General features: G+C 35.2%; 2 protein-coding genes across 3 annotated transcripts in view; both read right to left on the reverse strand.

Annotated features, from left to right (window-relative positions):
- Window positions 1-7,567, reverse strand: part of rpa1 (replication protein A1) — a 37,538-nt gene extending 29,971 nt beyond the window's left edge. The window contains exons 1-6 of the mRNA XM_067364349.1: window positions 7,151-7,567; window positions 6,688-6,735; window positions 5,760-5,838; window positions 4,703-4,811; window positions 4,027-4,115; window positions 992-1,066 (exon numbers count right to left, since the gene is read on the reverse strand). Of these exons, the coding sequence (XP_067220450.1) occupies window positions 992-1,066; window positions 4,027-4,115; window positions 4,703-4,811; window positions 5,760-5,838; window positions 6,688-6,735; window positions 7,151-7,183 (433 nt within the window). The 5' untranslated portion in view covers window positions 7,184-7,567. The remainder of the gene's footprint in view (window positions 1-991; window positions 1,067-4,026; window positions 4,116-4,702; window positions 4,812-5,759; window positions 5,839-6,687; window positions 6,736-7,150) is intronic.
- A 699-nt stretch (window positions 7,568-8,266) lies between these two features.
- serpinf2b (serpin peptidase inhibitor, clade F (alpha-2 antiplasmin, pigment epithelium derived factor), member 2b) lies at window positions 8,267-14,120 on the reverse strand. 2 transcript variants are annotated; one of them, XM_067366375.1, is made up of 10 exons: window positions 14,009-14,120; window positions 13,863-13,890; window positions 12,941-13,012; window positions 12,560-12,637; window positions 12,174-12,474; window positions 11,901-12,044; window positions 9,992-10,180; window positions 9,684-9,826; window positions 9,393-9,597; window positions 8,268-9,191 (listed from the first exon to the last, which is right to left on the reverse strand). In XM_067366375.1, exons 3-10 carry the CDS (start codon window positions 12,995-12,997, stop codon window positions 8,860-8,862), a joined length of 1,449 nt encoding a protein of 482 aa, XP_067222476.1. In that variant the 5' UTR covers window positions 12,998-13,012; window positions 13,863-13,890; window positions 14,009-14,120; the 3' UTR covers window positions 8,268-8,859. The 2 variants fall into 2 exon arrangements, with proteins under 2 accessions (XP_067222477.1, XP_067222476.1); XM_067366376.1 differs by lacking the exons at window positions 13,863-13,890; window positions 14,009-14,120 and adding an exon at window positions 13,741-13,815 and having other exon boundaries at window positions 8,267-9,191.
- Between the last annotated feature and the right edge of the window lie 242 nt (window positions 14,121-14,362).

The following is a 14,362-nucleotide window of genomic DNA, read 5'->3' on the forward strand; positions in this document are numbered from 1 at the left end:
AATTTTGCATTTATGGCATGATGCTATGTTGTGAGACTAAAGTTACACCTCAAAAACAATCTTTTGTGACATTCTTTTAAGTGTGAATTAAAACGGATGTCTACATCAGCTTGTGAATCCACATTAAAGTTAAAAATGTCACCAATAATATTAAACTCTGTGCCCAAAATACATGAAATTAAGAAGCCTTCAAATGCTTTTCAACAAAAAAAATGGGTAAATACATGTTAAAGGGAATGAACCACCTCAGGTGTACATTATTTTACTAATAATTCAACGGCCCGTCGTCAATTGTTCCTTACATGTAGATTACTTTGTGAAGAATTATATCCCACCTCAACAAACCACATGGTTTGAAATTCACCAACAGCACAGGACAAGTTTACATTTAAGTTTAATAACACTCATAACACTCACTATTTGTTGGATCAAATCTCTGACTAGTACAAGCAACTGCTTAAATGAAAGTTATGCTTTCCTTAGAAATAATATTATAGAAAATATATAAACGCACCACCGGCAAAATGGTTCCTACCTTTTCTACTGGTGCTCTAATTAACACTGTTTCTACTTTATTCTCAGTATTCCACGTATCCAACAGATGCTTTAAAGTTTTGTTTTTTTAATTCAAAGGTTGTTTATCAGTTCACCTAAGAAAACCGTTGGTCAGTGTTCATTTTCAAATCAATTACCATAGTAACAATCATTTTGTCATTTTAGACTTATGGCCTTAAATTTTGTAAATTGTAAGACATCAGCACTCTAGGACCTATGGGTGTCTTGAAAATTTGTCAGCTTTCAACTAAAATATTTTAGTTATTTTAGTATTCATATGGTTATAATCTATAATAATTTAACAATCCAGAATTTCGTAACAACAGTCAGCTAATGCATTACAGCTCAGTAACACTGTCAATGTAAACATTTGAGGGTTTTTAAACAAGCACCTACACTAAATAAATTAAATACATATTTATGTTCATTTCTTTACCATCACTTCCATTCTGAGGCTGTAATGGACGTGCAGTTGGAGCTGGAGCTGTACTCTGTTGTGCCTTTGACTGACCTACAAAACACAAATAGACATGCCAGGAACATGAAACATGAGATCAAATTAATCTCTCTGGACAAGGTGACTGACATGCCTCAATGCTGTATTGAAATTACTCAAAACTTCAGACATCCCATCCTGCAAAAACAAATTTCAGGGAGAGATATATAGTCCTAAATAAATTCATTTTTAAATAAATATCAGTAAATGGTAACCTAAATAATCTAAGAAAGTTCAGGTCCCCCATAGTCAATTTTATCCGTTAAAAGTCATTTTTGAACACCAAAATGACAAGCATTTTTTTGTGAAAAAAAATCTTCATTAATTAAAATAGCTTGAATGTAACCCTACACCCTCGCTTCTTTTAGTATACGCGGATTTACGAATAAGCTCATTAGCCCTGCCTCCACTCACTCGCATGAGATCAGAGATCCACTCGGTCAACTTACTGAAGTAAACGCTGCACAATGGTAATGTAAACGCTTTTTACAATGTCGGACACATGGCGGTAATTAATATGATTAACCAGGACAAAGACCATCTCGTCTAATATCTTCACGTTTTCTCCCGATGTTCCAAAGCAACTGACACTTGGTGTAAAAGGTCTAAAGAGCAAATTTTATCTTCTGCAGGTGAAAGACATTTAGGCTATATTTGATGTTGCACTGCCAGAGAAAAAGAAACTAAATTACCGGCGTGTGTGAAATGTGCTATACAAATAAACTTCACGTGCCATACCAAGTCTGTGTTAAAGGTCCCGTTTTACGTGGTTTTTTGAAGCTTTGATTGTGTTTATACTGTGAAATATAACATGTGTTCATGTTTCTTGTGTAAAAAAAAAAAAAAAAAAAAAACAGTATTTTTCACATAATTTAATTATCTGTATACCGCTGTTTCCACCGTCATAAAAACGGGCTGATGACTTCCTTGTTCTATGAAGTCTCTCCTTCAGAAATACATAACGAGTTCTGATTGTGCCAGCGGTTCCTGTGTTGTGATTCGAAAGCTCTGAGCGCACTTGTCCCGGAAAGGTCACGCCTCTTACCATAACGTGGAGATGCATGCGCTTCAGTGTTATTGTAAACATGTCTTTAATTTTACCCTATCAATTTGAGCCGGAATCAGACGCGGTGATTGGACTGCAGACTACAACAACAACATTACACACTAACTAAAGTTTGAAACATGGGATCACGAAGAACGGGACCTTTAATTAGAATTTGACGCATAAGAAAGGTATCTGTCCTACAGCGTTCTTCTACTTTAACATAGTAAAGGATGTGAATATATTAATTATAAATGAACGAAAGAAAGAAACGTCTGTAATCCCCTGCGGAAATGGGTGAGATGTGAGTAAATATCTGGGGGGAAAAAAAGAAGAGATTTCATGTCCAGTGGAATAATAATAATAATGGAATATTGTTAAATGTGTGAAAAATCGGGTGACCAGATCGCAAAACAGAATACAAAACTGACAAATGGCTGAAATTTATGGGCTCATGTACCTCTGTCATTCGGCACAAATCAAAATGTTTCTGTGGCTGTGATGTAACATTTAATTTCTAACCTATTATTTATGTTGTAAAAAAAAAAAAGCTTTATGCTTCACTTGTGTCATAATTTTTACGTAAAACAGCATTCACAAACAAAAACTGTGTTTTGGCACTCTACCACTGTGGTGTGGTGGTTGTCAAGTTGACCAGCCATATTGACAGGAGACGCATATGAAATGCATGATAATAACAGGTGTAAACTGTAATGCTTCTTGGTTGACCACTTGTGATCAGATCACCAAAAACACATCAAGTAATTTAATAACATAAGTTCCATTATTAAAGGAAGATTTTTTTCATCTTCGGTCTATTGCCAAATTAAAATGGTTTCTTTCAAAAAAGGATTTAGAATTAGTGACTCATGCACTTATCACATCAAGACTGGACTACTGCAATTCCTTATATGTAGGTTTACCACTCTTCAACGCTTGCAACTGGTTCATCGGCTGTCGGTGATCATGTCAAACTAGCGATCAAAGACTACAGATTTTAGCCTAAGGTTACAGGAATCTTTTAGGATTCTCAAAATTTGTCTCAGACAAAATCGTGACCACTATCGCACAGTGTGCACCCGGCTTTACTCTTAATTTTAGCTAATTTTTTCCCATTTCTTTTATTGTATTTTCCTAATTGTACAGCACTTTGGTTCAATGTTTATTTTTAAATGTGCTTTATAAACTTGAACTTGATATTAAAAGTTGCAGCGTGTAATTTCCGCGGCATCTAGCGGTGAGGTTGCAAACTGCAAACAACACTCACCCCCCCCCTTTCAAAGCAAAATAGAGAAGCTAGAGTGGCCGCTCGGCCGACACAAGACAAAGATGTCGTCTGAGACAGCAGCGAGTACATAAGCCAGTCAAGCAATTTAGGCTTCTTTTTACTTCTAACAAAAAATGATCTCTGCTTCTAATAAACCAGAAAACTACTACTACTAATTCTTCCTGTGTATTCAACGTAGTGATGATGCAAGTTGCCTCTAAAAACACGAACGATTTAGAACAACAACAACAGTGACTAAACACACTCTGTAAAGCAGTTTGTCCATTTAGGGCTACTGTAGAAACACGCCGGCGCATAATGGCGACTTAACATGTAAGGGGACCCGAGGTGTATGTAGATAGAAATGGCTCCAATAGGTAATAAAAACATAACAGGTCTTTATACGCCACTGAAAACATAATTATGTATAATATATTGCACTTCTGTCAATAGATCTTAGATCACGTTTAATGCCACGTGGAAACAAATCTCACGCTTACTTGATTTCCAGGATATTGTGCATAATTTGTGGGCGTTAGAGAGTGGCTTTCAATTTGCGGGAAACTCTGGGAACTTCCAGGAGGGGTGGGATGTTTGCTTTATATGAGCAAAACAAATTTAAGTTTCAATTAAATTTGACATTTGACAAATGTTCTCTCTCACCCTCCACATAAGGAGTTGGGTCTCCAATTTTTCCTGGCATCTGGTCGGCAGACTTGAGTACTTCCATGTCCAGTATAACCACCACACGTCTGTGTACAACAAACACAAAAGCTTAATAACATGCATTAATGAAAATATACTACTGTTCAAAAGTTTGATTAATAAGATTAATAAGAAATTAATACTATCAATAATTCTATTTAACATAAATGGTGTTTTTTATTACTTTCTATTCTTCAAACGATCTTGAAAAATATGAAAAACGATCCTGATATTATTCAGCACAACTGTTTTCAATATTGATAATATTAAGAATGTTTCTTGAGCAGCAAATCAGCATATTGAAATGATTTCTGGAGGATCATGTGACATTGAAGTCTGGAGTAATGAGTTTACATCACAGGGATAAATTACATGTTTAAAATATATTCAAATAGAAAACAGTTATTTTAAATGGTAATAATATTTCATAATATTACTATTTTACTGTATTTTTAATCAAATAAATGCAGCCCTGGTGAGCATAAGAGACTTTTTACAAGAGTTTTGCCCCCAAACTTTTAAACAGTAGTATTAATAAAGCAGAACCACACAGAAACCTGCCAATAATACATGCTAATAATAACAACTGTAAGAAAAGGAAAAATCGGATCAAGACCTGGAGATGAATGCTTACCGTCCATCCTTGAGAACATTTGTGACGCTCCTTTTCAGCATACACACACAGTTAGAGGCCAACTGGTTTTGCTCAGCCATGGGATTGAGCTGTGTGGAGAGCATGAATGCTGTGTGCAAGGAAAAATCATTATTTAAAAAAAACCCAACAAAAAAGCATGGATTTACGACTCATTTTCTCATATTTGCATGTTTTAGAATAGCTGGGGTTTACATCCCAATGATATGAGTAAAAGACTACATTCAAAAAATATCACTCAAATTATCTCAAATAGACCGTTTAACTTTCAAACACAAACATCTAACATGAACATGATGTTTATGTAACAAAAATATTAGAGAAATATATGGCTTTGGTGCTTATGAACATCAACAAAGTCCCACATGAGAAATCAAGCTCCAGTAGGGGTGTAACGATTCACTCTTTTCTCGTTGCATCGATTAGTTTACGATTAGTTGGGAAAGTGCATTATATTCTAGGGTAGTCTCTCCATGTAAGCATTATGTTTAATGTACCTGGAACATTTTAATAAGGTTTTGTAGCCATCATAACACTATTCTGCACTACAGTTAACATGAACTAATAATACTTTAAAGCCTTTTAAAATTTTGGCTTATGTAAATTTCTACAAATGCAAATTTTTAGGCAATTAAAATTAAGTTATGTATCATCATTAAGAACTAACATGAACTTACATTAAAAATGGACAAAAGGTTGTTTTTTGCCCTTACTCTCAGACCTCCTGAAGGTCGCTGTGTAATTCTCATCCTGACTAAGAGACACTGGAGGAAGCATTTCAATAAACCTATGAATGCATATAAAAATGCAGAATCGAATCGCATAGAAATTTTAATGTGAATCATTTTGAATCGAATCCTTCTGAATTTGCAAAAATTGCTCTTGAATCGCGAATCAAATTGACTTGCTGTCTACCTAAAGATTCACAGCCCTAAGCTCCAGCAACAACTGTTTTGTAAAAACAAGTGTAAAACAACAGGTTTTAAAGGCAGACATCAAATTAAACACACAAAGACATCTGAAAACTCATCAAACTTACAGGACATAGTGTGCAACCCATCACTCATCATGAGACGGAAACGGGACAGGCCATTTCCACCATCAATCTTGCGGATGTTCTGGAGAGAATATTCAACATTTTACAGTCTTACATTACAGTTGACTAGAATGGAAATAAATGGTCTGGTGTCTTAAAGAAACACAAGCGTAAACTAGTCTTTCAGAAGTTAATAAAAACATTAAATTACTAACAACACTGATATGAGCAATGAAAAAAGTAAACTTTACAATAAGGTTTCATTTGTTAAAGGGATAGTTCACCCAAAAATGAAAATTCTGTCATCATTTACTCACCCTAAAGTTGTTTAAAACCTATATGAATTTCTTTCTTCTGCTGAAGACAAAACAAGATATTTTGAAGAATATGGATATCCAAACAGTTGATGGGCCCCATAGTTATGGGGGAAAAAAATGCTATGGAAGTAAATGTGGACCATCAACTGTTCGTTTTTGGGTGAACAATCCCTATTACATTAGTTAACTACATTAATTAACAATGAACAATACTTCTGAAGCATTTTTTAATCTTAGTTCATGTTAATCTCAACATTTACAGAAACTTTAAGATCAAGCTGTATCCGTTAAGTTAACATCTGTTAGTTAATTCACTGTGAACGAACATGAACATTTCTATCAACGAACATTAACAAAGGTTAATAAATGCTGTTAGAATATATTGCTCATTGCATTAATATTAACAAATGAGACCTTATTAATACATTTTTTTACATTGTACATTATTTTAATGTATACATTAACATTTTTTTCCCCTCAGAAATCACAAAATCTGTTATTGGCATTAGTGTCTACAATATTAATGGTCTTAACATCACTATCCCTAGAATAAGGTGATGTAACAAAATAATTTGATTAACTTGTAAACAGTGTGCAAGGAATCTGACAGTTACCACACATTGAAGAACAGGGTTGCTGACTTCAATTCCTTTAGTCAGGGACTGAAAAGAAAAAGCATACAATCCAACACAAGATAAAAAACTCAAATAAATCAGAACAACAATAATAGCGAAATCAGATATCTGCCTTGTTTCACACACATATTCAAAACTCGGGAAAGAAAAATTGACCACATGAGCCATTTTCCACCTACAATGACTGAGAGTGTTTTTATATTGTCTGCACATTGAGCAGACAATATAAAAACAAATATCTTGCATTTCATCCTCGATTTTAACCTTGTTACAGTTCAAACATGCAGGAAAACATAACTACATTAAACACAAGGCAATGTTAATAATTTGATTTTATCTCCCTGTCATAACAGTCCGAAACCGCAGGAAACATTTGATGGCTAACTCACTTAGCAAGCTAATATCTGCAACGGTTGAAATAATGCAGCGGTCTTATTCTTACCTCAATTGCCCCTTCTGACAGTCTAACAGTCATGTTTTCACAAAGTGTTGCGAACGAAAGATTAAATGTTGTAATGACAAAAGATCACAACCGCTTCTGGTCCTCAGCACTCTTCTGTATCCTCGCGCCAACTCACTCCAAACGCGCGAAAGTGCGACACACGATGACGCGTTTCCCGTTTCAACCTACTTCCGCTGAACGTCGAAATAAATATGACAGGCTAGCCAAATGTTTCTTGAAGCGGAATAGTGTTATTCCTTCTTTGATTCACTAAGTTTTGCGAGTCTTAAAATATTTTAATTAATTTGTTGTAATGTTGTAAACTACTTAATGTGGCTAATGTTTCTTCTATTTAAACCATTTTACATTAAACAGTGTTTTTCTTCAATGCCACAAGAACAAGTCTTACATTATTGACAACCATAGACTGTAAAAAGTTGACAACATCAGCTAATGTTGTCAACTTTTTACAGTCTATGGTTGTCAATGACAACATTACCTCCCTCTTTTTGTTGTTTGTATCAAAATATTCATGTATAATTTAAATTAAGTATAAGATGCCATGTACAGTATGGTATTTTCTTAATAAACAAAATAATTGAATGTTTCTTTTACATTCCAAAATGTCGTTCTTAAAATAAAAAAGCATCTCAAATACAGAAATTTTCATACATATTATGTTAAAGGGATAGTTCACCCAAAAATGAAAATTCTGTCATCATTTACTAACCCTCAGGTTGTTCCAAACCTGTATAAATTTCTTTGTTCTATTGAACACAAAGGAAGATATTTTGAAGAATGTGGGAAACTGAACAATTCTGGGGCACCATTGACTTCTATAATATTTTATTAGCTACTATGGAAGTCAATGGTGCCCCAAAGCGGCCTTCCTTCAAAATATCTTCCTTTGTGTACAGCAGAGCAAAGAAATGTATTCAGGTTTGTAACAACTTGAGGGCGAGTAAATGATGGCAGAATTTTCATTTTTGGGTGAACTAACCCTAACTAATCCTTCCAAAATAATGTAACAAATGCACAATTGTTTCTTTTTCCAGTCCGCAATTTGTTCTGTTTAAAACAGATAACTGATGAATCATATTATGTATTATAATAAAATACATTTTAATTTGAATTAGTTGTGTCCACTGCAGCATACTATAAGAAAAACTGACACTCAACAAACCTGCTTTGTGTTCAGCCATGTGACCAAATACAATTTAATTGGTAAAAAAAAGTTGATTATTGAATTATATGCAGTACATTTTTACCAGTATTTATTAAAAATAGTAATAATCTGGAGCACATGTTTGTAAAATCACATAAAACGCTGCACAAGTGATTCCTCTCTTAGTAGCACTGCAGATTGTTATAGTACCTGAAATAAATATTTCAATAACATAAGAGTGAGTAAATGTTTTTCATTTTTGGGAACCCTTTAAATAAATACACTTATGAGGCACTGAGGAATATCTCTTCAAATTTCTTTAATTAAAAAAAAAAAACGAAGAAATAAATCATGACTTTTTTAACAAGATTTGTTCTAGCAAGGACATTTAGAACAACATTAATTCACATAAGGGGAGTAATTTTAAAATATCTTATAAACCTCAAATTACTTTTAGAATATATGTCCTTAATTTGCCTCCCGGTGGGGACCAACTACGCAGTCAACAATCATTTATGGACTCATTCTGCTAAAAGTATGAAAACTACTTTGGATGAACTTCAAAAGGTTGTGGCTTGTCATTAGTTTTGTCTGAATTGCCAGAGTTTGTGACCATAGTGGATGCTCCAGGGTTTGGGTTGGAAATTACTCCCAGAAAGAATGGCGTTTGACTCAAATCATCCATTAGGGCAAAGAAAAATGGCTGATTGACAGTAAATGAAGGGTTGGAACGTGAGATGACCACACTTGTTGCTGCCGCTGCCTCTGCCCCTTCTTCATTTATCTCAATACTGGACATATGCTGCACACTGGACACAAACAAGGGGCCCTCGGAGATGCGGTCCAGCTTCGGATGACTAAATAGCATTCCTAGACCTGGATTACAGTAGAATTATATATTTGTTAATATACATAATGAGAAGGAATATTAAAATGACTGTAAATCCAGAATGATCTCCTTGGATTATCATGGGGCAACTGAAAATGCAGTAGATATATAATAGGTCTTAAAGCTGGTCAAACATATTTACCACTAACTAGTCATAAAGTGTATGTACTGGATGCAAGACATCTTACCCATGCTTGTCATGGCCTCTTGGAGGTCCTGGTTGAAATCAAGTTTGAATTTGGGGAGTTTGACCTGCATGTTTCTCTCTCGTGGTAATCGAATATAAAGATCTGAGATATTGAGCTTAGCTGCAATGGCTGACACATTCACATGTCCAGATGTTGGCAATACCACTAGTAGACTCCTGTCGCCTTTAAAGGGGAATCGAGCAACCTGTAGAGGTCAAAAAGGTAAAAAAAAAGTAAGGAAGAGAGATTTAATCAGTGCTATTTATGAAGTAGCATCTTAAAGGCAATAACCTGGGCATCCAGCTCATGGTGGGTGAAAACACTGAGAGGATACTTAGGCCCAAGCATCATGTCCACATTAACAATCTGGTTTTCATCTATGTAGAAGAGCTCAGAAGAGGTGAAATGAGGGTCAAAGCGGGTGAGCCACTCTCCTGTCAAAGAGAAAATTAGACTTGGATTCTATGGTCCTTTTTTGATTTACACTTGTGAAATAACAAGGGAACAATAATGCAATGGATGCCAAACCTCTGATGTGACTCACTGAAGGGCAAGAGGAAATTGCAAAATACTTGCTGGTAACAGGTGTTTGTTCTGACCTTTGTAGTGCATAGCATTGATCAGCATCATAACGGTGCTGAGAGGAAGACTGGACAGAAACTCTGAGATGTGCCCATTTGTGGCTTTCTTAACCCATTCATTGATGTCATTAACATCAGTCAAAATGGCCGGCTCTGAGTCATACAGTTTCTGAGAATCCTCCATGAACTCCTGTTTTGCTTTAAATCCTGAGGGAAAAAGAAAACCATTAGCTTTGCATAGTACAGTAATTAATTGTTGTTGAAAGATTTTGTACAAAAACAAAAGCAAATTTCCAATCCTATTTAAAACAAATGGAAGAAAAAAATTCAAATAGCCTATAGTGAATGGATAATAATATGATTTTGTTGTTTTAAATACTTTCCATAACATTTTTTTAAAAAAAACTTGTGTCTTTGCATTAAGAAAATTTAAAGCCTAAAATATAATCATACATCAAATATATTTCATCAATTAAAATAAATGAATTCATTTTGAATTTAAATTTGGTATGAAATGGAAGTTGCGATAGTTCTTTTTTTCCCTATTGTGACGTATATATCCCAGTGAAACGGCTTCTAAAATGTGAAAAAAAATTGTAGGCCGGTCCTTCGGGTATTGGTTGGATTGTTGGAAGTTGGGTGTTGCTAACAAAATGGAGGCAGAAACGTGACAGACCGCAATAGCCCCGCCCTCACACCATATCACATGACAGGAAGAGATGTCTTTTTGAGGGGGGAGGGAAGGTTAATGTTTTTGATTAAAGATTATAAGGGCACATGAATTTTAAAAAAGACAATGAAGAGCACAGATAAATCAATCATAATAAACACTACAATATAGCATAAAAAATAAGTATGGTCAATTTTGATTTCATGGTGACTTTAAAGGGTTAGTTCACCCAAAAATGAAAAATCTCTCATTAATTACTCACCCTAATGTCTTTCCACACAGGTAAGACCTTTGTTCATCTTCGGAACACAAATTAAGATATTTTTGATGAAATCCGAGAGGTATATAACTCGTCCATAGACAGCAATATAATCAACACTTTCAAGGTCCAGAAAGGTTCTAAAGACATTGTTAAAACCGTTGACGTGACTGCATTGGTTCAACCTTCATTTTGTGAAGCGATGAGAATACTTTTTGTGCGCAAAAACAAAACAAAAATAATGACTTTATTCAACATTATCTTCTCTTCCCTGTCATCCTTAATGCAGTTTCCACTGTAAACACAGTGAAGGCTTCCGTGTTTACGTCTGAACGCCAGCTCAGTATTGGCCAAAGCTGTTCACGTGAGCAGCACTATGCATGTGTGTGATGCTGATGCAGGAGCCGACCAATAATGAGTCAGCGTTCTGACGTAGAACCTGGAAGCGCTGGACGCAAACAATGTATGAGAATGACACAGAAGAGAAGATAATGCTGAATAAAGTCATTATTTTTTGTTTTGTTTTTGTGCACAAAAAGTATTCTCATCGGTTCACAAAATGAAGGTTGAACCACTGCAGTCACGTCGACAGTTTTAACGATGTCTTTAGTACCTTTCTGTACCTGGAAAGTGTTGATTGTATTGGTGTCTATGGATGAGTCATATACCTCTTGGATTTCATCAAAAATATCTTCATTTGTGTTCCGAAGATGAACAAAGGTCTTACGGGTGTGGAACGACATGAGGGTGAGTAATAAATGAAAGATTTTTCATTTTTGGGTGAACTAACCCTTTAATATATACATATTACATATGTTCTTTTGTGAACATCAGGGAAAATTACTTCATAAATGCACTAATGCATCTAATGCAGAATTCATATTATTTTAAGTGACCTAAATACACACACACACAAAACATTTTTGGGGCCATTGTATAGACCTGCATGCAATTGCTGACAATGAACATGTTTTGTGTTACATGTGCGTGTCCCTCACCAGTTTTCAGATAGATGCGGCTGGCGATAGACAGGTTCCTTTTGCGGAAATTGCGCAGGAGGCTGCTGAGGGCAGTGTGGTAGCAGGGCAATGCGTCTGCATGCAGGTGGTGTAGAAGCAGCTCTTCCGTCTCATTTGTTGCTCCTGAGATTCAGATAAACGACAAAAGATTGTTTCATTGTTTTTAATATGTATGCATGAAAAAAATGAATATGAACTGAACAGAAACCAAAACATGAAACATTTTGTTTTTACTGTAGATTCCAGACTTACCCAGCGCTAGCTGCGAGAGTGCAACGGACAAGCTAAGAGGGGAAATTATGACATTTGGCTGCTCTGGACTAGGCTTCAAGTTTTCCAGGAACAAAAGGCCAAGCTTCATAATGCCGTTGCCTATGGTCCGCTTAATCTGTTGGCTAGACATTTCCCCATCACAGAGTGTATCAAGGTCCTCCTCAGAGGAGCCCTCTTTCTGCCCAGGAGAGGAAACCGTGGCTGAAGGATCTGCTTCCAGGCCATCTGGAGAACCCGTGTGTGCTTCTGTTATGGTGGGGTCAAGAGTGCCCTTCAAATCCTGAGAGGAACAGTGCGATTGGAGTGTCAAAAGTCTAAACATGTGTATACTCTTAAGGATGAGCACTGAGCATTGTGGTTCTTACTGATATGGGTTTACTTGGTATCAGTGGGATGAGAGGAATTAAAGGATCCGCTCCATCCTCTGGTTCAATTGCATCTTCCTGCAGTGAAAAAGAGCAATTCATGGCATTTCAATGGAATAAAATCATATAAAAAAAAACAAAAAAAAAAAAAAAACAGGTAAAACTTAAGGTTCATTAGTTAACATGAACTAATAATGAACTGCACTTCTGCAGCATTTATTAATCTTCATTAATGTTAATTTCAGCGTTAACGAAGATTAGTAAATACAGTAACAAATGTATTGCTCATGATTAGTTCATGTTAGTTAATTAACTAACTAATGAACCTTATTGTAAAGTGTTAGCAAAAAAAAACAATATAAGATCAGTTGAGTGCTTTACCGTCCAGCCTTGCTTGGCGTAACAAAGGAGGAGGAATGCCAGAAAACACAAGTTCATGTTCTAGAAGATTGTCTAAAAACCAAAGAACAGAACAATTTATACAGCATTTGTAATTGTTTGGTTTATTGTTCATTGATCTCTAGTCATTTGTTCAAAGGTAATCTTCCATGTTACATATTATCCTTAAATACTCATAATCATTATGGATAAAATACGTATTAATAGAAATTTTGGGTGTACTGTTAAGATGTTAACACAAGAAGCACCCTCACAGGTAATATATTTGTTGATGATAGAACATATTTTTTAAATAATTCCTGTAGGTCTCCCTCACTTGCACAGAAATCCATGATCCAGCTACTGCCATTAAAATCGGGCAATAAACTACAAATATAGACGTGAACTGATTAACAAAATCCAGTTTAAGGTGGATTATTTTTAAATTCGCAGATTGTCAAATAATCAATAAACACTTAACATGGCTAAAGGTCTGTCAGCTGTTGCATAATTCCAGGGTTAAGCTTTTTGTTAAAGCTACAGATTCAAATAAATTTAGACCACAGGAAAATAATATATATATAAATGATATATATATATATATATATATATATATATATATATAAAATAAAAATAGATATGGAAATGTTTTTACAGAATTTTACTACTGACACAAAATATGTATTTTTTTAAAAACAGTTTTATGAAAACATTCTCATGGGAATCAACTGATTATTAATTGATTATGCATCAAAAAAAAAAAAAAAAACACAAACAAAGATGAAACATACATATTTACTAACCCAAAGAGCTGGCGGCAACAGAATCAACTTCTATATTTCAACACAATATCTTCCTAATGCATTGCAAACAACTATTTATGGTGAAAATGTATACAAGACAACAAACAAAACTGCGTGCTTACCGTGCAAATCTCCAGTTGTAGGATCCAGCCCTGATTTAGGAAAGAAAAGCACAAAATAGGCAATGGGAAAAGGGGTTGGCAGTCTCAGAGCAGGCTGTTACATTTCAACTTTCATTGATCTTTACCTCACATAGTCTTAGTACCTACCTCTTCATAGATGTAAATATTGAGAGACCTTGGGGTCAAACATCAAACTCGAGTGTGTAGATTTGTGGATCTGTGAAGTATGGAGTAGGTTATAAACTGGTACTATATAGTTTGCTGAGCTAAATCAACTCACTGCTGACAGTGCATGTGAGACACTGAGTTTGAGTAAACATGCTGCACAAGAAAAACTGCACATAAATGAGGAGGAGATGACAAGTCAGCACTGCCAATGCTGATATTAATATAGACTGTTATTGGATAGAGGGCTTTTATATTGCCACACAAACAAACCAGTGGCATCTGCCAAGATCTCCAAATTGAGAGCAGTTGAAAAGCAGTGCGTTGCAAATAAT

Source organism: Chanodichthys erythropterus, chromosome 17 (assembly GCF_024489055.1).
Source record: "Chanodichthys erythropterus isolate Z2021 chromosome 17, ASM2448905v1, whole genome shotgun sequence".
Lineage (NCBI taxonomy): Eukaryota > Metazoa > Chordata > Actinopteri > Cypriniformes > Xenocyprididae > Chanodichthys > Chanodichthys erythropterus.